Genomic DNA, 26,768 nt, shown 5'->3' on the forward strand with positions numbered 1-26,768 from the left:
ACTCAATATTGTCTTTGGATATGAATGTACTCTATGAAATCAATAAAAGTGAAAGTCATACTTATAGCTGAGTTTAATTGAGGGGTCGTCAGTTGAACAAAATGGATACTACAAAGAATTTAATACAAATTATAGCTACATGGAATTTATTTTCAATATCAGTTATTCTTTCTTCACATCCAGGTATTTGATCAATCTATCTCACAGGTTAAATCAAAGACTGTTATTTCGTTTTATATTGTTTTATATTGGCTGCTAGCTTAATTTTTGCATTCTAAATATTATGTTCAATCGAAATTTTATGTTTTTGTTTCATATTCATATACTTTTTGAAATTTTTAAAGATTTTCAACAACGATGGTTGAATATGAAGAGGTCTTACGCAGACTTCACCTCTACTGAAACAGTGGAAGAACTACAGAGTGACTTTGTGACAAGCTGCTCGAACTTGTGCCTAACAAGGCCATTTTGCGTGGCTGTCATCTTCACAAAGAGTACTGCTAGATGTCGTCTGCAAAAAATGTCAACGGCTGGAATTATAACGATGATTGAAACAGACTCCAAGTTCTACGAGATCCAGTTTGAGAGGAGCGACAGAAAAATATGTAAGTCACCCAATGTCATTCAACATTTTTCTTCAATTACGACAAATGTTAATCAATAAAAAAAATTCTTTTCAAGTGGTTTTCATATGAAAATATGTAATGTATGTCTTTTACTTTTCTGAAAAAGGCACATTGTGTCAACACAATATAATTATACATAATGTCTCAAAATCAAAAATCAAGGGGTTTTTTTGTAAAACAACAATAAAACAGTTTTAAAAAAACAATAACTTGTTTTATATAATATAGAAGAAATACAATTTTTCTTGCATATTGTATTTAGATTGTTTATTAGACATTTAACGATTGATGTAGTTCCTGTTCTAGGACTTCTTGAAGAAATTTAGAGTCTTAAGACTACAATGCAAAGTTCCTTTGATTGACATCATAATGTTAGATAAAATATGTGTTCTATTGTCAATTTGAGATTAAAGTTTAGAATTATTTTCGTGGCAATAATCGTTACCATGAATTTACAAATGAATTTACAGATGGATATTATCAAGTTTCAAAAATCACATTCACAAATCTTTTTAATTGTAATAAATGACACCGTAGTCTTGAAATATTTTAGATGATGCACATATATATTCTCATAACCTGATAAAAATATATTTTTATATCTTTCTAACAAACAAGATCTCTCTCTCTCTCTCTCTCTCTCTCTCTCTCTCTCTTTAAGGTCTAAAACTGGAATTTTACTTCAACTTTCAAAACGTAAAAAAGCTCTCTTTACATGACAGAGAATTGTGAGCTCTGTATCTGTTTATAACAGAACGACTGACACTCAAATTTGGTTGACTATTAGAAATGCCTTAATGAAGCATCGTAAACATTAAAAACCAAAATATAATTTTTGACCAAAATCGTGACCATGCACCTTTAAGGATGACGTTTACCCAGAATGAAAAAAAAATCCACTGATGATAATGAAACCCCATCTATTGTATGTTATAGACCTTTGATTGTAGTGTTATTTTCATTTTCAAAAAAGTGGGTCAATGACCTACTTTTTTCAGTTAATGGCCATTGAATAATTTTTTTAAAAATCAAGAAAAATCTCAAAAAATTTTACACTACGATTGATTTTTTTTCATTGTAAAAATATTACAAATAATAAAACACTTTTAGAAATAAAATACAGTTTATGAATGTTATGACACTAAATAGGTACAAAGCATTAAGATTTAAGGAACAATTTTTACAAATATTCCAGTCTGAATTTCCTATATCAGTTTTCAAATCCCTCCCCATTTTTTATCAAATTTTACAAAAAATTGAATGATGATATACAAACACATTTATAGTATTGAACTACTTATTTTGACCTTTCTCTTTTGGCATAAAATTCATATGAGGTCAATGATCAAAATTTTGAGACATGGTGTCTTTTATCGTTTTAAGCATTTTTCAATATTTTTGCAATTCGTGTCATACGATTATTTAAATGAATAAGTGAGGTAAAACAAACAGAAAATAAGCAAAATTATATAGACTAAAATATAAAATCTTATATTTTAATATTAGAGTACTGCCAAAAATGTTTTAGCGGAAAACAAAATCTGTAAAATTTAGTCCGAATTTTCTCTGTTTGGCTAAAAGTCTATTTTATTTGTTTGAGCCTAATTCCAAAATAAAGTAAGAATACCTATTCTATTGTCAATAATAATTCATTTCATAAATTCTTTTTCCGTTTAGAACTAATTTTACTCATTACATTGAACTTTATAACAATCCGAATTTGAGATCTCAAACCCTGAGTAAACAACACCCTTAAAGGTATATGTGTTTATGTACTTTTTCATGCTAAGAAACATTTGATTGATTTATTTATTTAAATATGTTATATAAAGATCTTTACAATAAATTATGCAGTTTATATCAATCGGGTTAAAAAGACATAGAAATTAATAAATAATTTTTATAATTATTGTGGAGTCCGCAAAAAATACAGCATTTGAATAAACTTTTTGAATACTTCAGATATTTATGTCAAGTGGTCGGATGTTTATGTTGATTTGTAACAAAAATCATGGTTACTAGAAAAAAAATATATCGTTATAAAAGTATGCAATGCCATTAACAGCCAAATACTCATCATCATGAAATCTAACAGGTTAACACAATTATTCGAAATGTCGATTATAGATGGTTATTATTATATGGTTATCTTAAAAAAAATTGGGGGGTGGGGGATCTAACTGTCAGATGATGACGTTGACTTGTCAGATTTTATGTCGTCTTGACAGAAAATTATGTCGACTTATCAGAAAATGTCAACCTGTCAGATAATTAGGAAGACTTACAAAAAAGTGATGTCGACTTGAAAGACGATTATGTTGACTTAAAAAAATATGATGTCAACTGGGTGGTACAAATTGGACGCGGACACGTTTTTGTTTTGAAATTTTTAACACGTGAATAAGTGACAAGTCGACGAAAGGATTTTACAAGTTAACATAAACACTATTCTGGATACTGTGCCAAGGTGGCATTTTTGCATCCGCTTAAGATGCAGTTGTTTTTAGTGTATCCCTTCTGCAGGTGAGATGTACGAAAGCCGAGAAGGGTCATTCGAGATTCGAGATTCAAAATACGAGATTCGAAATACGAGATTCGAGATTCGAAATTCGAGATTCAATATTTAAATTAACCAATTAAATCATGGATCTGAAACCTGTATCCTAGCAACATCAAACTGTTCTAAATAAAGATCATTCGTACATGCTCTTTCCTACAAATAAATGTCTTAATAGCTCTTTTATAGTGATTATAAAATGGTTAAATTAACATCGATGAATTAACCCCACACAGTATAAACAATTAAATTAAAAAAAAAACTGTTGGCTTTGCGAGTTTGCCCTGTATGTATTTCGCCCCGAACAATTTTAAACCGAAGTGTATTCGCCCCAACTGTGTAAAAATCGGCTCGCGAAGAAAGATCTGTTTAATCTAAATGTTTTAGCTATGAAACGAAACTCAATGAAATAATCGACATGTCAAAATATAGGTTATGATAAAGTTTTAAACCATAGAAGATATAATGATTTACAACCTCAAAGACAAAAATCCAGATAAGAATAGTGTATTGTAGGGTATGGCAATGCCATTGTCGATATGAGAGAGACAGACAGACAGACAGACAGACACAGAGAGAGTTTTCTAGTGTCAAATTCAGTTTTGATTTAGAATTTGAAATTGATTTGATTTGTTACAAGCATATATAGACAATAATTAAGCCTCTAAAAGGAGAAAAGAGAGGAGGTAGCTAGGGTAGGGCAGACCAACTAGCAAGCTTTAATTTTAACGGTGTTAGCGCACCTGTGATTTACATAGACTGACTCTCTCTCTCTCTCTCTCTCTCTCTCTCTCTCTCTCTCTCTCTCTCTCTCTCTCTCTCTCTCTCTCTCTCTCATCACCCTGCATTTCCTTTTCCGTGAGGGGGTTTGGAGTATTTGTGATGTCTTACATTAGCTAGCGAAAATGATAAAAAAAAAACATGAAATTTTCTTTAAATTGTGTGCGGATGTTGTACTCCAATAATCTGTTTTCAGTATATACATTTCAAGAGAGGGGGGGGGGGGGGGGGGCTATAAAGTCCTAATTAGTTTGCCAGTTATTCTGTCCCCACTTTGTTTTCTCTTCGTTTTCCAGGTTTTTTTTATTTGGCTCGGCAAATTAATATAAAACTTTCTGTGTAGCTCCATAACGATGCACTGTAGATAAATTATGAGTAGTTTTACTTTTGATAAACAGGTACATATCCGTACTTGATTTTTAGTTTGACTCTTATAATCGGATTTAATATTCCAATAAATATAGGGTAGGAAAGTAGACGGGGCTTTGTTGCGCATATCCTACTGTACCATTCATTCAACACAGGTATTAGCACTCATCGAGTTCGACTTGCTTTCCTTTTTTTCATCCACTGGATTTAAAGCTATTAATTTTTGAAAATATTTTGAATTTATGGCCTGATTATATATAAATAAGAGCTGCGCTGGTGCATCTATTTACCCAAATGGACCAAAATATAACCAAATGAATCTAAAAAATTTGACAAAATTAGTTTTAAACGTATGACTCTTTTTCAATTCTAATCGGGTATGTCCTTTAGAAAAATCTTTAACCACACACATTTTAGCAAATAAAACGACAATTGTTTCATTTTTTTATGGGGAGGGAGGTGGTACCGGTAAAGGACATGTATTGCTTGTGGCAGTTGTGCTATACTCTCATTTGTTATAGTAGGTAATACTACATATTGATATAAAATGAAAGTTTCAAATTACACTGTACATAGCTTCTATCATGCATTTTGACCCGTGCGATAGTTTAAAACAATTTTCAAAGCATTTAATGTAATTCAACCGATCATTTTTGAAATTTAAATTTCTGGATCCCCGCCTGATACGTCAGCCTTCTTGTATATTAGAATTACATGTACGTTGACCATATGTACACATTAACTTAATCGGCTATGTTATGGGACGATAACATTTTTTATCAATGTTTTTGCAGGATATGTAACAAATAACAGTCTATTTGTGGGTTTTTGCACTGATTATTTGAGATAATTTGCCGCCATCTTTTATGCATTCCACACACCACTCACAGTTTCTTTATTTGGTGTACTGTGTGTATGGCGACAAATTGGTAAATTTGCACCACTCACCCCTTGTAGCTTCATCCTGATTACATTTTATCTGGCTAAGTGTAATGTAGTAGTATATTAAATACACACATCTTTGTTTGCAGTGCTTATTTACATCTTTAGAGATTTACTTACAAAAAAAGTAAACATTTGTATGACTTATATGTAATTATTGTCAATTTTGGTGCGAGCGGGCGGGGGGGGGGGGGGGGTAGGAAACTACAGAGAAACTTAACTTGGCTGTGAAACATATGCTTTTATTCTTTCTTGTTGATATATCAATGAATGAATTATAACAAAATACATGTACAACAATTAATTTTGAAATATTCATGCACAATCAAATTTTTAAAAAGTTTTACTGTTCTCTGCACAAGAAATCGGCAATGTGAACAAATTGGCACCCTATCATCCCTACCTTTAATTGTAGAGAGTAGGTATCCTTCTATATTGAAAACAATTCCAAAAGTAAGACTCATAATAAGTTGTTTACTGAGGAAAAGGAAAAAAAATTGTATTTATTAATAAATCCGTATAATGTGATAATATCTCAATGATTTGTTTATAATCATAGCACTAGTGTATCACTGTATGCATACATAAAACGATAAGTAATGCTTATATTTATTAGTGAAACAGGACAGATTATTTATATTTAGATTATTTAGATACATGTACTAATCTTCATGCGGGGATCTAGAAAGGAGGGGGTCAGGGGATCTGGACCCCCTCCTCGGGAAAATTGGAGCTTATTAAATTTATATAGTAATTTTTTTTAAAATTGGCCTAGGACCCCCTACAGAAAAAATTAGCTACGCTTATGGAGTTCTCTACCATAACCGCATTTTTACACAAAAGGGGTGAATAAACCCGGGTTTTAAACTATTACTGGTGGTGAAATACCCCAGGGTTCAAACGCATCAGGTGGAAATGCACAAGGGCAAACAAAATCACTTAGATCCGCGAAGCACACTGCATTATTACTAGTCTACTTAGATATTCTGTGTAAAAGTAAATACACATAATTATTTAGTTAGGTAGGGAGAAGTGAACATAGCATTTATTAAGAGCTATTAAGACATTTATTTATAGGAAAGAGCATGTACGAATGATCTTTATTTAGAACAGTTTGATGTTGCTAGGATACAGGTTTCAGATCCATGATTTGATTGGTTAATTCAGATATTGAATCTCGAATTTCGAATCTCGAATCTCGTTTTTCGAATCTCGTATTTTGAATCTCGAATCTCGAATGATCCTTCTCGGCTTTCGTAAAGATGTGTACCTTTCAAAATAAATATCTCACAGGAAAAAAATGATTCCCATTGGAGAAATAATTTTCCTGTAGGAAATTTTGAAAATCCGACGGATTTCTCTAAAACAAAAACCTATAGATATTATATTTCCTATAAGAAAAATTTATTTTCTGTAGGAATTTGATTCAGACAGGTAGTTTTCCTGTAGGAAAATAAGATTTCCCGTCGAATTTTAAAATCATGTGGAAGCATTGTTCAAATCCTTTCGGAATTTTAATTCCTATATTAATTCTGATGTTCCAGTAGGAAATTCCAAATATCCTATAGGAAAATTGTTTTTCTTATGGAAAAAATTATTTCCCTGTATGAATTTACTTTTTAAAGGTAAACATCTCGCCCGACAGGTGAGATACTTTGATAACAAAGGTGTTTATAAACTCCATAAGCAATGATCTTTCATGTGGCGTATTTGAATTTTTCAATACATGCAGCGTAGACCAATGCAAAAGCCACCTTGGCACTGGCATAATTATCCAGTAAAGTATTTCTAGTTATTGGACAAGTCGATAAAAAGACCTGGCCTGTCGATATAATCATCTGACAAGTGGTAACAAAACTTTGCAACCATATTAAACAGATAATATATTATTTTGTACAGTAAAGAATTGATGATGGTGTTGAGAGTAGTTTTTTAAATGGTTTGGGAATACCTAAAGACAACGGTTTTCCTTTATGATTAGACCCAGCCACCTGTTCTGAGGTGAAGAAATGCTCGCCTACCGCTAGTGACGGGGAATTTTGGTTGTATCCAAGCAAATTCAATAGACAGATTCCAGTCAAATCATACTGCCATAACATGTTCTCACCAGAGACAGCAGAAGAATTTATCACTCTACAAAATACGAATTATTTTATTCGGAAAGATTTCTGCCATTTGGATAACGGTGACTGGTGCACTCGAAGTTCTGAACCGCTCAGGAGAACCGAGTTCAGCAAAGTGAAAATTAGTATTACGGTAAGAGAGAAATCAGAATTTTATTCGTTGATACATGTGTATCTGAATAGAAACTCCTTCTTTTAATTAGACAAACGGCACTGCATTTTTAAAATGCTCAGATTTATATACAAACATAGCTATAAATATAACAATGATTAACTAGCAAATTATATAGTTCCTAAAATATTTCATTTAATACTTTTGCATATATTCCGTTTAAATAATTTATATTTCTAAAAAGTTTCATACTAATTTTTTAAGCCGTCTATTGCTTAAATTTACGGAAGCCCATTAAGGACCTATCAAAAATATTTTTGAATTTGATATAACGAATTCTTGAATTTGTTAAAACGAATTTAAATCGTTATAACGAATTTTTGAATCCGTTATAAAGAATTAAATTTGTAATAACAAATTTTAGGAATTCGTTATAACGAATTTAATTTGTTTTAACAAATTCGCTGAATTCGTTATTACAAATTTTGAAATCTGTTTCAACAAATTAAATTTGAAATAACGAATTCTTGAATTCGTTATTTCAAAATTTAATTCGTAATTTCGGTTTTTTAAAAATCGGTTATAACCTATTTCATCCAATTTGTGGTAACAAATTTCATGTTTTGGGGAACAGATTAAACGGGGTGGACTTCATTTGTTCCATATCGGCGTACGACGAAATGCGCCGATCAATTGATCAGCGTTGAACGGCGAAATGGTAAATGAAGTAAACTGGCGTAAAAACAAGAGTGGAGGAAGATATTGTCACAGCTGTTGCTGTAACCATGGTAACAGATGTAACAATTCCAAAAATTGTTTAGTAAATGCTATTAATCAATGAGCATGCTGATTTATTAAATGACACTTGCAGCCAAGCTAATGTCGAACTTATGTCATAGAATTTATTTACCAGAATTTAATGCAAAACCGCACTGAAATAGATGCAAAAATAATGAAGTTACGCCTCTTCAAAGTGCCTATCTTAAAAATTTATTATTCTAGTCGCCTTTTACCGATGGATACGATATATTTAAACGCTTGCATTGGCATTATTCATATTTATTTTGGTCGGTGCCTGTTCAAATCCAATAAAGCTTGAAGGGCTTTAAATAATTTTCAAAGAATTATGCCTTTTTGCTTATATTTATATTATTTCCAATTTCTACAATTCAAACCAACATTTTAAAACCACTGATTTTTTTTCATGCATAAAACATGTTATGTATTATTGCGGCAAATACCGTTTCTCGGTTATACTGTAGGACACACCCATTTTGTGTCGCTCATTTTTTATGAAATTATTGGGCTATAGGTTTCAAAATTGATTTGTAATGTTATCAAAGTAAAGGACACTTGAAAAATATAAATATGATATTTTATATGACAAAGCCAGGCATTATTACCAGGATGTGCGCATGCGTGAACCAACTTTCCATCGGGATTGGTAAACGTTTGGGAGGAAATTCGATAGCTTCCTGGAGAAACTTCGAACTGATGAAAGATGTTAAAAAAACAAAACAAAAAAAACCCCAACAAACAAAGAAACAACCGCGACTTTTATATCATATAGTCATTAAAAATAATAGTAATGTTATGTACCTTTGGTTTACACTTAAAAAGATTTAAATATTTGCGAGGACAATAAATGCAATGTTACAGGAAAACAATATACACGTAGCGTCAAACGGGTGGGTGGGTGGGTGGTGGTGGCAGGGAGGGGCCTGTTGCCCCCCCCCCCTTTCCCAGCATTTTCGCAGCATGTAAAAAATTGAAAGTGATTGGGAGGAAATAAACAGTGGAATTTAAATTTGTGGTAAACTTAGCATTTCTATAGCTAACCCAACGGTCTACGAATTTTTGAAAAACATTTTATTTTTGCATGTCAAAATTGTTTGGCGATTCTCCAACCCCACCCCCCTCTTTTCACTTTTTTACGATGCCACCTGTCTGAACAAAATATCACAGTTTCCTTACATATACCAGTAAGAGACAATTGGGTTTATGAATAAACCAATATTACTGTATCTCATACAATATACCATTCACCAGGTTCTATAAACACCTACGCTTAGATTTAATGTAAAAAAATCCAAGGTTAGGAGGACAGGGGTTATTGGTGAGGGGTATGGGTGGTAGGGACACCGACCCCGTGTAGCTCTCGCCATAACCCCTCACAAAGGTCTGTATGATCATCACCAGGGTATGTATACCCATCACCAGAGTCTGTGTGCCTATCACCAGAGTCTGTGTGCCTATCACCAGGGTCTGTACACCAATGACCAAAGTCAGTATACCCATCACCAGGGTCTCAATACCTATCACCAGGGTCATTATGGCCATCATTAGAGTTTGTGTACCAATCACCAGGGTCTGAACACCCATAACCAGGGTCAGTATACCCATCACCAGAGTCTCAATACTTATCACCTGGGTCATTAAACCCATTAAACCATAGAGTTTGTGTGCCCAACACCAGTGTCTGTACACTCATAACAAGGGTCAGTATATGTATCACCAGGGTCTCTAGATCTATCACCAGGGTCAGAGTACCCATCACCAGGGTCTGAGTGCCCATCACCAGAGTGTCAATACCTATCACCAGGGTCTTATACCCATCACTAGAGTATGTGTGCCCATCCCCAGTGTCTGAACACCCATACCCAGGGTCTGTATACCCATCACCAAGGTATGTGCACCCATAACCAGGGCCAGTATACCCATCACCATGATCTCCATACCTTTCACCAGGGTAAGAGTAGGTATCACCAGAATTTGTGTGCCCATCACCCATAACCAGAGCGAGTATACCAATCAGCAGCGTCTTAATACCTTTCACCAGGGATAGTGTACACATCAATAGGGTCTGTATGCCCATCACCAAGGTCAGTATATTTATCACAACAGTCAGTGCACTTATCATCAGGGTTTGTACATCCATTGCCTAAGTCAGGTAATATTGACCCTGTTGATAAGTAAAGTGACCCTGGTGATGGACATATACTGACCCCGGTGATAGGTATACTGACCCTGGGAAGAGCACATATACCTTAATGATACGTACACTCATGACCCTTGTGATAGGTATAGTGACTCAAGTGATGGATATATTTACCCAAATTATAGATTTTGATATTCTAGTGTTACGTATGCTGACCCTTAGATTATCTACAAGTTTGTGTATACCGACTCTGGTGATGGATACATACTGACCCCTGTGATTGGCTACAGACCCTTGTGATACGAACACTGACTCTGTCGATAGGTATACTGACCCTGGTGATAGAGAATGTAATAGATATACTGGTGATAAATGTACTGACTCTTGTGATAGGTATACTGACCTTGGAGATGGGCACACAGACCCTCGTGATGCGTACACTGACACGGCCGTTAGATAAACTAACTCTGGTGTTAGGTAATACGTACAATGATCATGGTAAAAGTCTACTGACCAAGGTAATGGATGTACAAACCCTGATGATAAGTGCACTGACTGTTGTGATAGGTATACTGATCCTAATGATGGGCACACAGACCCTATTGTTTCGAAACTATCCCTGGTGATAGGTATTAAGACCCTGGTGATTGGTAAACTGACCTTGGTTATGGATGTACAGACCATGGTGATGGGCAAACAGACCCTGGTAATACGTACACTGACCCTAGTGTTAGGTACTGATATCCTGGTGATGGGCATACTGGTCCTGGTTTTGAGTGTACAGACTTAGTAATACGTACTCTGACTCTGGTGTACGTATAGAGACTCTGGTGATGGGTATACTGGTCCTGGTTATGGGTGTACAGACCCTGATGATGGGTATACTGGCCTTGGTCATGGGCATACAGAATCTGGTGATGGGCACATAGACTCTGGTGATACGTACTCTGACCCTGGTGATAGGTATGAAGACCCTGGTGATGGGTATACTGACCCTGGTGATGGATGTACAGATCCTGGTGATGGGCACACAGACTCTAGTGATACGTACTCTGATCCTAGTAATAGGTATGGAGCCCTGGTGATGGGTATACTGACCCTGGCTATGGGTGTACAGACCCTAGTGAACACACAGATTCTGGTGATGCGTACACTTACTCTGGTGCTAGGTATTAAGACCCTGGTAATGGGCATACAGCCTGTGTTGATACGTACACTTACCCTGGTGATTGGTATGGAGACCCTGGTGATGTGTATACTGACCCTGGTTATATGTAAACTGACCCTGGTGGTATGCACACAGACTCTGGTGATACGTACTCGTGACTCCTGTGATAGGTATTGAGACCCTGGTGATGGGTATACTGACCCTGGATATGGGTGTACAGACCCCGGTGTTGGGCACACAAACTCTAGTGAAATTGTATGATGACCCTGGTGATAGGTATTGAGACCCTGGTGATGGGTATACTGACACTGGTTATGGGTGTAAAGACTCTGGTGATGGGCACACAGACTCTGGTGATACGTACTCTGACCCTGGTGATAGGTATAGAGACCCTGGTGATGGGTATAATGACCCTGATTATGGGTGTACAGACCCTGGTGATGGGTATAATGACCCTTATGATAGGTATTGAGACCCTGGTGATGGGTATACTGACTTTGGTTATGGGTGTACAGACCCTGGTTATGGGCACACAGACTCTGGTGATACGTACTATGACCCTGGAGACCCTGGTGATGGGTAACTGACCCTGGTTATGTGTATACAGACCCTGGTGATAGGTCATGGATAGATCTACAAGGGGTCAGTGACCTGTTCACCCTTAATACCCCCCCCCCCCCAAAAAATGAAATAGCTTAGGCCTGAGAAAAAGAAAAGCAAAATAGATATTTTCCTCTCTCAACCTCCTAGCCTTGGATTTTTATTTATTTTGGACTAAAGTGTATGTAGGACCTTGTGAATGGCACAATGCACGAGACAATATTGGTTTACATAAAGTCTTTATACTGGCATACATGTATGTAATGAAACCATGCAGGCACGTAGCATCGTAGCAAAGTGGGGTAGGGGCAGACTCATCCAATCTTGACTTGCAAAAAAAAAAACAACCTAAAAATACTTTAATAATTTTAGAAATACTAACCCGTGGGGATAGGGCGCTAAGTGTACCTTTAACTTCAATTTCACAGTTTATTTCCTCCATTTCATTTCAATTTGTACATGGTCCTAAAATCATTGGGAGAGGGGGGGGCAACTCTATGTTAATTTACTTTTTTATAAGTAAATTCAAGAAAAATGTTTGCTGCGAGAAAACGTGTGCTGGAGGGGGCAGTCCCGTCCCCCTATCCCTGCCCCACTCCACTCCCCTCCCCTCCGATGCTAAGTGTCTGTTGTTTTTCTGTAACACTGCTTTTTATTGTTCTCTCAATTATTTATTTGAGTTTTTGGTGTAACATCTAATGTACATAACATTTTTATCACTTTTAATGAACTTTTCATATAACAATCGCGTTTTTAAATTGCACATATATCAGTTCGAAGTTACTCCAAATAGCTTTCGAATTTCCTCCCAATCGTTTACCGATCCCGATGGAAAGTTGGTTCACGCATGCGCACATCCTGGTAATAGTGCCTGGTTATAGTATATAAAAAATAGCCTATTCTAGACCTTCAAACGTTTACCGAAAAGTTAATGCACGCATGCGCACATCCTGGTTAAATTGCCTGGATACGTCATTTAAAATATTATATCTATATTTTTAAGTGTCCTTTACTGTGATAGCCCAAAAATTTCATAAAATATAAGCGACACAAAATGAACGATAACCGAAAAACAGTATTGGCTGCGCTGCGTAATAATACATAGCATGTGTTATGCATTAAAAACCCCCAGATGTTTTAGAATGTTGTTTAAAGTGTAGAAATAGGGAATAATATAAATATAAGTATTAAAGTAATATGGAATCATTCTTTGAATGTTATGAGTTGATAATTTCGGTCAGAGCGTGGTAAAATCTTTCATAAAGCCCTTCGAGCTTTAGTTGATTTGAACACGTCCCGGCCAAAATCACATGAGACTAGTAAAACTCAAAGAATGATTCCTTTTTCTTAAATCAATTATATTCCAGACCGGTATTTTAATATGGCGTAATCTCACGGTTTGGTGTTGAATAGAGATGAAAAATGCATATATATGTTGATAAATCAACATGCCCATTTATTGATAGCATTAATTAAACAAATGTTTATAATTATCCGTCGAAACAAGTCTGTAAATATTGTATTTTTGGTGAAAATGCGTCGCTACATATATAGCAGTTCTTGAATATTTTGTGTCTATCCATGTAGGAATTCTAGCAAAGCCGATAAAATAAGGTGTCTTTTGGAATTGTTACATCCGTTACCATGGTTACAACAACAGCTGTGACCATATGCCCCTCCACTTAGGTTTTTACCCCAGTTGACTTCATTTACCATTTCGCCCTTTAACTCTGATCAATTGATCGGCGCATTTCGTCGTACGCCGATATGGAACAAATGAAGTCCACCCCGTTTAATCTGTTCCCCAAAACATGAAATTTATTACCACAAATTGGATGAAATATGTTATAACCGATTTTTAAAAAACCGAAATTACGAATTACAACTTTGAAATAACGAATTCAAGAATTCATTATTTCAAATTTAATTTGTTAAAACAGATTTCAAAATTTGAAATAACGAATTCAGCGAATTTGTTATAACAAATTAAATTCGTTATAACGAATTCATAAAATTTGTTATTACAAATTTAATTCTTTATAACGGATTCAAAAATTCGTTATTACGATTTAAATTCGTTTTAACAAATTCAAGAATTCGTTATATCAAATTCAAAAATATTTTTTGATAGGTCCTAAATTTTTTAAAAGTACAGGTTAGTGTAAAAATCAGTTTCTCCCTATATTTATTTAAACTTGGCAGAAATTCAACTTTAATCCATCTTATATTTTCTCTACCTCCCGAATGTGAGTAATCCCTAAATTACTTCTGAAATATTTTTTTTTTCAATATGATGCTAAAATGTTACTTTTGCAATTAAACGTATACCGACAATTTCGTTCGTTTGTTTTTGTTTGTTTCTTTGTGGGGTCTTTTTCGAGGGGGTAGTTGGAGATGGTTAAAAACATTCAATAAAAATACTGATGCAATGTACACTATTTACACAATCCATGTTTAATTCATGTGATAATAATGTTGCACATCACAGTATTTGAGTCATAATACATGAAATACATCTAATCCAGAAAATTCAAAGCCAAATCTAGATCTAGACTTAAAGTCTTTCACAGCGCACACTTTTTAAGTGAACAACCATTTAGCATTCAAACTAATGTAACAATTAAGATTAGGTCACCGAAGGGCTAAGAAAATAATGATTTGAATAAGGTTAGGAAAAAATATTTTTCCTGCCATTTAGTCAAATCTACTTAACGCTAACAAAGCTACTTTTGTTGTTTTAAGTTTGGTTTTTATCCATTTTCTACGGAAGCCCATTTAGGACCTATCAAAAAATATTTTTGAATTTGATATAACGAATTCTTAAATTTGTTAAAACGAATTTAAATTGTTATAACGAATTTTTGAATCCGTTATAACGAATTCAATTTGTTATAACAAATTTTAGGAATTCGTTATAACGAATTTAATCTGTTATAACAAATTCGCTGAATTCGTTATTTCAAATTTTGAAATCTGTTTTAACAAAATAAATTTGAAATAACGAATTCTTGAATTCGTTATTTCAAAGTTTTATTTCGTAATTTCAGTTTTTTAAAATTGGTTATAACCTATTTCATCCAATTTGTGGTAACAAATTTCATGTTTTGGGGAATAAATTAAACGGGGCGGACTTCATTTGTTCCATATCGGCGTCCGACGAAAATTGCCGATCAATTGATCGGCGTTAAACGGCGAAATGGTAAATGAAGTAAACTGGCGTAAAACGAAAGTGGAGGAACATATTGTCACAGCTGTTCCTGTAACCGTGGAAACAGATGTAACAATTCCAAAAGACACCTTACTTTATCGGCTTTGCTAGAATTCCTACATAGACAGAAACAAAATATTTAAGAACTGCTATATGTAGCAACGCATTTTCACCAAATATACATTATGTACAGACTGGTTTCGACGGGTTTCTGCGCATAATTCCAAAAATTTGTTTAATCAATGTTATCAATCAATGGGCATGCTGATTTATCAACATATATCTGCATTTTTCATCTCATTTCATCGCCAAACCGTGAGATTACGCCATACTTAAAAAAAATACAAGTCTGAAATAGAATTGATTCAAGAATAAGGAATCATTCTTTGAGTTTTGCTAGTCTCATGTGATTCTGGCCGGGGCGTGTTCAAATCAAATTAACAAAGAGTTGCCCCCACCCACAATGTTTTTGGGACCAGGTAAAAACTGAAATGAAAGGGAGGAAATAAACTGTAAAATTGAAGTTAAGTCTTCACCTAACCCCCTACCACGACGGATTAGGATTTTTAAATGTTTTAATAGCATAATGGACTTATCACCAGGGTCAGTGTTTACTGTGAAATCATTTAAATTCGACGGGCCAATTTTCGTGGATTATGACTTTTTTGCTCATTCGTGGGGATGTAATTTCGTGGATGCGTCGGTTACTGTTTCAGGAACAAAGATAGCTCTTTCTAAAATTGTTTTTGTTGAGGATTTAAATTCGTGGGGGAGGGTTATCCACGAATACCACGGAAATTGAGCCACCACGAATTCTAATGATTCCACAGTATATCACCAAGGTCTGTATGCCCATAACCTGGGTCAATATTACGATGTGTGCCCATCACTTGGGTCTGCATACAAATAACCTGGGTAGTGTGCGTATCATCAGGGTCAGTGTACGTATCACCAGGGTCAGTGTACTTATCACCAGGGTCTGTGTGTCCATCATCAAGTCAGTGGACATACATTGTATCACCAAGGTCGGTATACATATCACCACGGTCTATGTGCCCATTACCAGGGTCTTAAAACCTGTATTGTGATATGTTTTGAGACCCAGGTGATGGGTATACTGACTCTGGTTACGCGTATACATGTGCACTTGTAATTGGGTACACTAACCTTGGTTAAAGATAAACTGACCCTGGTGATGGGTAAACTGATTCTGTATATGGGTATACAGACGCTAGTGATGTGCACTCTGACCCTATCAATAAATACCAGTAACAGGCCCCGGTGATAGGCATATAGACCCTGGTGAAACGTACACTGACCCTCGTGTGGGCATTGAGACCCTGGTAATGGTTACGTGGATTTCTGGCTATGGGTAAATAGACCCTGGTGATGAGCACAAAGAAACATTGACCCTCAGGATAAGAATTGAGATCCTGGTGTCCTGGTGATGGGTATACTGAATCTGGTTATGCGTATACAGACCCTTGTGATACGTACACCGACTTTGGTAATACGTACTCTGACACTAATGATGGGTATACAGACCCTGGTGATGGGCACACAGACCTTGGTGAGGGGTTATGGATAGAGCTACATGGGGTCCTGGCCACCCATACCCCTCCCCAATACTGTGGAATCATTTAAATTCGAGGGGGCCAATTTTCGTGGATTATGACTTTTTTGCTCATTCGTGGGGATGTAATTTCGTAGATGCGTCGGTTACTGTTTCAGGAACAAAGATAGCTCTTTCTAAAATTGTTTTCGTTGAGGATTTAAATTCGTGGGGGAGGGTTACTCACGAATACCACGAAAATTGAGCCACCACGAATTCTAATGATTCCACAGTAACCCGTGTCTCCCTAACCTTGGATTTTTATATATTGAATCTAAGCGTAGATGTTTATAGAACCTGGTGAATGGTATAATATTGTATGAGATACAGTAATATTGGTTTATAGATAAACCCAATTCTCTCTTACTGGTATATGTAAGGAAACTGTGATATTTTGTTCAGACAGGTGGCATCGTAGAAAAGTGAAAAGGGGGGGGGGAGGTGGTGTGGGAGAATCGCCAAACAATTCTTGACATGCAAAAAATTTTTTTTTTCCAAAATTCGAAAATCATACACCGTGGGGTTAGCTATAGAAATGCTTAGTTTACCTCAAACTTAAATTCCACTGTTTATTTCCTCCCAGTCACTTTCAATTTTTTACATGCTCCGAAAATACTAGGAAAGGGGGGGGGGCAACTTCATGGGGACAGGCCCCTCCCTGCCACCCCCAATCACCCACCCGTTTGAAGCTACGTGTCTATTGTTAACCTGTAACATTGTCTTTATTGTCCTTGCAAATATTTAAATCTTTTTAGCTCACCGGAGCTGAAAGCTTAAGTGAGCTATTCTGATCACATTTTGTCCGTCCGTCTGTAAACTTTTTACATTTTGAACTTCTTCTCTAAAACCACTTGACCAATTTCAAACAAATTTGGCACAAAGCATCTTTATGAAAAGGCGAATATGAATTGCAGAAATAAAAGACCGATCTTTATTCAAAGCGGAGAAATCCTCGAAAATGTAGAAAAAGGGGGGCTTCTTAAGAACTACCGAGTCAAATTCAACGGAATTTAGCATAAATATTCCTAATGGAAAGGAAAATATTAATTGCAAAAATTATGGGCTTATTCTGCTTCAAATCTGAGTTATTACGAAAATAATAATAAAGGGAATGCGTGTTTCGATCAGATTATAACCTCGGATGCGGAATTCCCTACTTCTAAAACGGGACGGTGTAAAGGTTGCACTACAGTATTAAATGTTACTATATATTCTTACCAAAATTGCACAACTTTACATATACAGATTAAAAATTCAAAATGAACTTCTGGAAAAAATCCTCTTGACATCTTTTTAAACAACGCTTCATTTACAATTTTCAAGCAAAATACACACGTGCATCCAGCAAGGCGTGAGACTTAGTTTACCTCGAAGTTACACATGTGCTTGAAAATCAAGCCCGAGCCTTTTCAACCCCCTCCAGAAACAACACGCATCAAAAATTCAAATGACCTCGCATTACTACAAAACTGGGAAAATTAGACCTCTTACACATCATTTTTCTTTTCATAAAGAAAATCAGTTCCTGTCTCGAGCGGAAAATTCTACGGAAAATTCGGCAATTTTTTTGCCTCAGCCATGTTTTGACGTGAACCTTCAGTGAAATACTGTATTGTCACCTGCAAAAGTAGGTTCTTTGTTTAAAGCAGCCATGTTGAATGATAAACGGGTCGATCTGACAAATGTTGTGCAACAGTTCGCGTGCAAAAGGAATCTTTGAAACATGCAAGATACATTGGTGCCGATTTTGTGAAGAAAATTGAGATTCAATATTTCAAGATAGACTTCGGTAAATCAGACAGTTGACTGTTTACCTGTGCAAATAAGCAAAATCTGATGTATTTTAAAACAAAGTACTAAAATACAATTCATTCTTTTGGTAATTCGGTATGATCTTTTGATAATGGTTGATTAATACAATGTGTTTTGTTGAGATGCTCAGCATTTTCTCGAGTTTATTCAGTCTAAATAGAGTTTAATCTCGTTGACGGAAATATGTACTAGTTATAAATAGGATTCATTTTGAAAAATAAATTGTGCTCTTTATTTTAGTGCATGTCTCTTCTGTTTAATTGTTTACAATTTCTATTTACTAACCATATTTGAGTGTTTAGCTTCAAATTATAAGCAAAATACTGAGCTTTGTACACAGATATGAGGCCATTTTTTTGTTATTTACATTTTAGATGCTGAATAGGAAATTCCAAATTAAAAATCTAGCAAAATTGTGAGCTCTGTATCTTGCTAATAATTCTATGATTGACGATGAAATTTTGGTTGATCATACATTAGAAATGTCTCGGTAAACGTTAAATACTCGTACAAAAAATGATATGCTTGATATTGTAAAATCATGGTTTAAAAATAAAATAACTGGGAAGTATTTCAGGAAGAAATTGTACCTTAATGCTCTCAAATATTTTGATCGCTTTATATAGTGGGGGGGGGGGAGGGGGGATAAGGGGACAGAACGAAAATATAAGGAATTTGAAGTTAACAGTGTACCCCTACCAAAAGTTAAGTTTTATATTTTGAAAAGGATTTTCTTATTTTTAGTAAAAATATGGCATTACATAAAGGTACAATGTCAAAGATTAAGTGCATGCAGAAATAAGTGTGAAATTCAAATACTTTAAAATATTTATTTTTTGTTATTCTACCGAGGGGCCATATGGTACAATATCCTTTGAACGCCCATATAAATTTATTGTTGCTCATGTGAACGATGTGGCCCCATGGACCTCTTGTTTCAGAGTTAACCAAAAGTACATAAGATTCCTTTAATTTTTAATGACTGTATGATATAAAAGTCGCGGTTTTTATTTGTTTTTTTTTTTTTGTTTTTTTTTTTTTTTAGCACCTATCATCAGTTCGAAGTTCCTCCAAGAAGCTATCGAATTTCCTCCCAAACGTTTACCAATCCCGATGGAAAGTTGGTTCACGCATGCACACATCCTGGTTATAATGCCCGGCTTTGTCATATAAAATATCATATTTATATTTTCAAGTGTCCTTTACTGTGATAAAATTACAAATCAATTTTGAAACCTATAGCCAAATAATTTCATAAACATGAGCGACACAAAATGGGCGTGTCCTACAGCATAACCGAGAAACGGTATTTGCTGCAATAATATATAACATGTGCTATGCATGACAAAAAAACCCAGTGGTTTTAAAATGTTGTTTTGAAGTGTTGAAATTGGAAATAATATAAATATAAGCAAAAAGGCATCATTCTTTGAATATTATTAGGTGATAATTTCGGTCGGAGCGTGCATATCAAATCTATCATAAAGCCCTTCAAGCTTTATTTGATTTCAACACGCACCGACCAAAATAAATATAAATAATGAACATAAATCTGCCCATGCAAGCGTTTTGCGTTTAAAGATATCGTATTCATCGGTAAAAGGCGATTACAATAGCAAATTTTAAAATCGTTTAAAAAGAAATCTGACTGTAACAAAATAATTACGGATACAACTTTCTAAATCTGCGATACTTAAAATAACTAGATACATGTACGTCAAAACATCAGACCTATATCAGTCATTTTTTGCTGTAAAATCAAATTTATTTTGTATTTTGTATAGCTTTGTAAGGTAATTGCCCTCGTGTTGACCTCGTGACGTCACTGAAGCCTCGTTATCGCCAAATTTCATTTTCTCTTGATAAGATTTCTAAAAACAGGTAAAAATAGGCACTTTGAAGAGGCGTAACTCCATTATTTTTGCATCGATTTCGGTGCGGTTTTGCATTAAATTCTGGTAAATAAATTTTATGACATAAGTTCGACTTTGGCTTGGCTGCAAGTGCCATTTAATAAATCAGCATGCTCATTGATTGATAACATTGACTAAACAATTTTTGGGAATTTTGCACAGAAACCCGTCGAAACAAATCTGTATATCCTGCATGGTATTTTTGGTGAAAATGCGTTGCTACATATATAGCAGTTCTTAAATATTTTGTTTCTATCTATTTAGGAATTCTAGCAAAGCCGAAAAAGTAAGGTGTCTTTTAGAATTGTTACATCTGTTACCATGGTTACAGCAACAGCTGTGACAATATCTTCCTCCACTTTCGTTTTTACGCCAGTTTACTTCATTTACCATTTCGCTGTTTAACGCCGATCAAATGATCGGCGCATTTCGTTGTAGGCCGATATGGAACAAATGAAGTCCGCCCCGTTTAATTTGTTCCCCAAAACATGAAATTTGTTACCACAAATTGAATGAAAATATGTTATTACCGATTTTATAAAACCGAAATTACGAATTAAAACTTTGAAATAACGAATTCAAGAATTCGTTATTTCAAATTTAATTTGTTAAAACAGATTTCAAAATTTGAAATAACGAATTCAGCGAATGTGTTATAACAGATTAAATTCGTTATAACGAATTCCTAAAATTTGTTATAACAAATTGAATTCGTTATAACGGATTCAAAAATTCGTTATAACGATTTAAATTCGTTTTAACAAATTCAAGAATTCGTTATATCAAATTCAAAGATATTTTTTGATAGGTCCTAAATGGGCTTCCGTAATTTTCCAATAGTTCTCAAACTTATCTTCATAATTAACCTTTCAACTAATTATCCTATCAAAATTACAAGGACAGTTTGTAAATTTCAGTAATTAATAAATAAAGTACGGGTTTTCGTGAATGTTGCAGAATAACCTCCGAGGTCGAGAAATGTTGTTTTGAAATATAAAGGCCGAGGCGTCATTTATTTCCAATCTACAAACAGCCCAGTATTTCTACAGATCGTTTCTCCTATAGATCGAAGGAAGCACATGCAGACGACATAATTTTTCACTGGATTTTTAATACTCTTCACTTACGAGGGTCAATCAAAAACTACGAAGACAATGAGGCTGTCTATCATATATTTTTCATGAAAGTCATACTCAACTCATTAATCTGTGCACCAACACTTATGTTATTGATATGCAGTTTTAGTCCATTTGATGAAACGGTATTTTTGTTACCCCTTTTTCATGTTTTTTTAAAAAACAACATGTTTTGTCACCACGGCGCACGGTAACGTTCAAAACATTGACGTCAAGATTAAACACGCACATTTTATAGATATACCCCATCTTTATATCACGCTTAGTCTTTTGTGTCTTTCTCCAAACAATTTAAAATGGCACTGAACCACTTAACATCTTATATGCACATATTTGTTCGAGAATCATAAGTTAGTTCTTCAAAGTTTTCATTTTTTAACCGTGTATCTCTTAGTTTACAGGAAGGATAACCCTGAACGTCGGTTGACGTTACTTATTTTTTTTTTACCAAATATTTACAGATATTCTACTCGCTTTCGGACTATTTTGTATTCAAAATACAATTACCACCACCCCCCACAAAATGTTTTACAGTTATACACAAACTTGCAAATAATTGTTGATTTATTTTTTGCACCATTGAGCATTTTCACAGCTTGTATCGGCTGAGTTAAATCATTTTTTTGTACTTCTCGTTGCGCCGTAACGTCAGACGACGTCATTGTTTTTAGTCAATTCTGAAGAGGATTATCTGTCTTTAATAACTAATATCTGTTCGACAAAACAATATATCCTGTTATTATTTGGTACATAGAATACCATGACTATACTTAATTTGAGGTTTCAATATTATTTGGTTTTAAGCCCAATTTATAGAGATATTACTTTCAACATCATATGGTTTATTGTTGACATAACACACATTTTGACCGTGCGCCGTGACCTCATTTTTGCAGGATTAGATTCTAAATAATTCTTAGATATAAAGGAATTTATTAACTTTTTTTCTTGCAAATTGTTTGAAATTATTGCTAAATTATGTCTACCAAATTTAGAAATGATATGACGTTAAGTAACATAACTATGATAAAAGTCTTTGTATTTTTTGATTGACCTTCGTATTTATAAAATATTTTTGAATCATATTCGTAATATTTTAAAGGCAACTTAATACGATTATTACTACTATACGTTATATATTTTATGTAAAAACACGCAGTGAAAATTTGCTAGGGAGGTCCTAGGAAGAGCCGCATTGATCTCAGACTCGTAATAAACGACATCATTTTCACTGGAACTCGCATGTGACATAGGCATGTTTTTTTTAACTTTTCACGGTTTGAAGTTGTACTTTAATGATCAGTGCGAGACAAATAGGTATTTCTGTTCTAATAATTTACTGATGACGTTTGTGGTATATTGGAGAATAATGTCCGCGGCATCTCTTTGATCTCGGCAATAACTGTAGTAGAATAGTTTTTCGACTCTTCGAAAGTTGAACGGCGTGTTTGTTTGAGTTTCTATGTCATGGTTTCTGTGAAATAGAGAAAATTTATTAAATATTTTGACTTAATCATGATTGTCTTCACAATTATATTGAATTAATGTTAAATGAAAATGTCTCATATCGGTTTTTTCATATCTTTAGAATGAAAAATATCGAGATTTACGAATAGGTGGAAAATTATATTTATTCCCCGTGAGACACGATCTTTTCCTTGCTCTGTCACTTTCTAGATCAATCAGGATGTTATATAGAATCATCGTATTGAGGTATAATAAGAAATGTTGTTTCCAAAACGTTACTTCATGTAGTATCAAATCCACATCTTTTGTGTTCAAAATTTTATTTTTACTGCGTCAGTGTAAGGCCTAAATCGAGCATATAAATTATTCTATAGCATTACTTATCAGAAATACGTTATTAAAAATATACTTCCATGTCATTTCATAACATAACTATGGAAACAATTATATAATATCGCTTTTATAAATCATATTTGTTTTAAAGAACTATAAGTTGTTTAACTTCAATAGTATATTTTAATAAACTTACAATTGAATCACAAAATACATTTTGCAGACGATGGGCGTAGTTCAGGATGATTTTACATTTGCTACTTCAACCGGCGTAAGCAATCTCCCCGATCACAACGTACCATTTGGAACCACTAATGATTGTACAGCCGAGACGTGGTGGTACAAAACATACGCCTTGTATTGGTGTTCGATAGCTGCTAAACTTCAAATCGATCTGCGTGGGTCTGGGGTAGTTGTTGCCAACTCGGTAAGTGTTTCTCTGCATGGCAATATGTACACTGTGTATTGGTCGTTGATATATAAAAGCTTAGAAACAAAACTATCTTACAACAAATCGATATGTTATATACAGAAACGCTTTCCTGCTTTGTTTAAAGGTTCCCTGGGTAGCTTCAGGATGGGCCACTGAAATTCTAAATTTTGACAGATCTGCCGATTCGTCACAGATATACTGCCTCGTCATTGGATGGTGTGGGGGTTGCGTACCAAACGGCACAATATATCTGGAGTCGGTGTATGAACCAGGTAATATGAAACTCTACAACCAAACAATATTCTGTTGAGTTAGAGGCCCCAATAATAAAACATTGATATTACAATCAACTTATTATATTACGTTAGGGACCTATACCATTGGTGTTTTGTTAAGGTTTCACGGTCCAATCATTTATCATACATGTCTTGACCCGAATTGTTGTCCAAAATAATTTCTGCAAAATGCCCTTAAACTGGAAATTTCCAAGGAAAAGGGGTTAATGGGAAAGGCAGAACGGCTAACTAATATTAATGTTTTGTTTCTTTACTTTTTAGCATCAGTAAATTCAGCCGAGGTTTTGACCTGTCAGTAGGAGTCCATTTTGGATACCGATCGTTCAATATGGTAATATGTCAAACTAACTTTTACAGAAGATGGAGCTCTCTCATATACCCAACAGTTCCTATGCATTGCATGTTGCCAGTTCATTAATGACAACATTATAGACTGATGTGTTAAAATGTTTGCAAACTAACAGTTCTTTCGCTTTTTATACACCTTAGAATCCTCGAACTTGGGTTCATATTGCCATATATGTTTTAAAAGAACACTCTTTTTCTAAATCATTTTCAACTGCTTAATACTAAGTATTGAAAAGGTATTAGAAATTACAGCTGAAATGCTAATTTATTGACACAATGACAAAGAAGGAAAGTGTCATTGCCAATAACTTGTGACAACTGGTATGATTGTATATTAAACATGATGGGCTAACGCAGATGTGATTAGACTATGTAAATACAATGTCAGCACTACCATATAAGTGGAACTGTGTGTTTATGTTCCAACCTTGATCTAACAGACGCTGCAAAATAAGAACTGTACCACTCTGCACATTGCAAAACCTGAAAAAAAATGGCAAAATTGAAACATTATATTATCACTTTTGAGAATCATAATTCATACGGGATAGACTTGAGGGAAATTTTTATTAAAATATAAGTCTACCATGGTTACATGTGATAATGTGTGTTATTCTATTACATGTTATAATTAATTAATTTATATTATCTATATAATTATATATTTAAAACTGATAAATGAATAAAATATTTTGATATCTGCTTAACAGTTAAAAATATAAAATAAAATAAAAACAAGTTAGAAGGGCTGGATGGTCGGGTCTATTTTCGACTCTATCGTTCTACTTTTTCAGAAGAGCTGAGCAAAATAAAGATTTTTAACAACATTCAATTAATGCTGCTCTCGCCCCAACGGTCGCACCGTAAAACATATTAGTTTAACATTTCATATCTTAAATTTTAGGTTTAAGGTAATTTCTTGATCACCCAGCCCCCTAAAAGACTAAACTTTAATACGTTTTCATACAACTAACCTTAGATAACATTAGGTTATTAGAGTTACCGTTCTTTAGCTCTGTAAAGATACATACGAAAATATTTCAAATGATAAAATTTCAAAGCTAAACTATTTGAAAAATTCTTTGCCCAATATTTAATGTGAGCTTTAAAAAACATATCTAAAAATTTAGTGTAAGAGAAACATATGCCATGAATACTACTACTCATAATTAACAAAGGTCTTCATCGTCGCCCGAGTCAACAATTGGGGTACTTTTCTTTTGTATCGGTTGTACTTTTATAGAATTTACTCTAAAGGTGTTTTCTCTTTGAACAGCGAATTCATCAAAAGCTATCTTTTACGTTTTAGATGTTATGTTTGATAATAAATATGGGATTATATCTTGATTGTAAATGTGACATGTATGATGTGTGTTATTGTTATTAAATGTTGATAATGTTGTATTTACTTTGAAAGGTGTTGATATATTTGTGTCGTAAGTCAATAATAAAATCCAGAACCCAAACAACTGTGTTTTGTTTAAATAACCATAGAAAAACTCACAATTACATACATTAAGAAAATTCCACATAATATTAATTCTCTTAGTGAGGAGATGACTTTATGATTTTTAATTCTGAAGAATCAAATTACAACATGTATGTCCGATAGAATAAATAAACTTTATCAATAACTTCTAAAAGGAATACTGTCAGAAAATTCTACCAGATGCTGTTGAAAACAGTGAAGCCTGAACTGATTAGCAACAAAAACCAATATCAACCAATAACCTTCATTTACTAGTTAGAAGGCAGATGTTGCCGGAGTTTTAAATAACAAAAATGAGATCAATTGTCTTGGTGTAAAAATTGATTGAAAATGATTTTTCTAAGATCAACATTTATAACAAAATAGAGAATGATGGTATCAAACGTTTCATTTCATATCGCTGCATAGTATTTCTATAAATTACTATAAGACATTTTTGTTGAGAACTGAAAAATAAGGATGGGTTAAAATAGGAAATCCGTGATTCATGTAAATCTTGTATAATA

General features: G+C 34.3%; 1 protein-coding gene across 1 annotated transcript; it reads left to right on the forward strand.

Annotated features, from left to right (window-relative positions):
- The first annotated feature begins 361 nt into the window (after nucleotides 1–361).
- Nucleotides 362–26,233, forward strand: LOC128170810 (uncharacterized). Its single transcript, XM_052836576.1, has 5 exons — nucleotides 362–605; nucleotides 7,256–7,530; nucleotides 23,920–24,123; nucleotides 24,254–24,401; nucleotides 24,687–26,233. The coding sequence occupies exons 1-5, from the start codon at nucleotides 368–370 to the stop codon at nucleotides 24,722–24,724; spliced, it is 903 nt and encodes a 300-aa protein (XP_052692536.1). The 5' UTR covers nucleotides 362–367; the 3' UTR covers nucleotides 24,725–26,233.
- The last annotated feature ends 535 nt before the right edge of the window (nucleotides 26,234–26,768 follow it).

Source organism: Crassostrea angulata, chromosome 1 (genome assembly GCF_025612915.1).
Source record: "Crassostrea angulata isolate pt1a10 chromosome 1, ASM2561291v2, whole genome shotgun sequence".
Lineage (NCBI taxonomy): Eukaryota > Metazoa > Mollusca > Bivalvia > Ostreida > Ostreidae > Magallana > Magallana angulata.

Coding starts and splice junctions, on each gene's coding strand:
- LOC128170810 (XM_052836576.1), top strand. CDS start 368: ATGAAGAGGTCTTACGCAGACTTCACCTCTACTGAAACAGTGGAAGAA. Junction 24,124..24,253: donor GGGTAGTTGTTGCCAACTCG/GTAAGTGTTTCT, acceptor CTTTGTTTAAAG/GTTCCCTGGGTAGCTTCAGG. Junction 24,402..24,686: donor GGAGTCGGTGTATGAACCAG/GTAATATGAAAC, acceptor TTTACTTTTTAG/CATCAGTAAATTCAGCCGAG.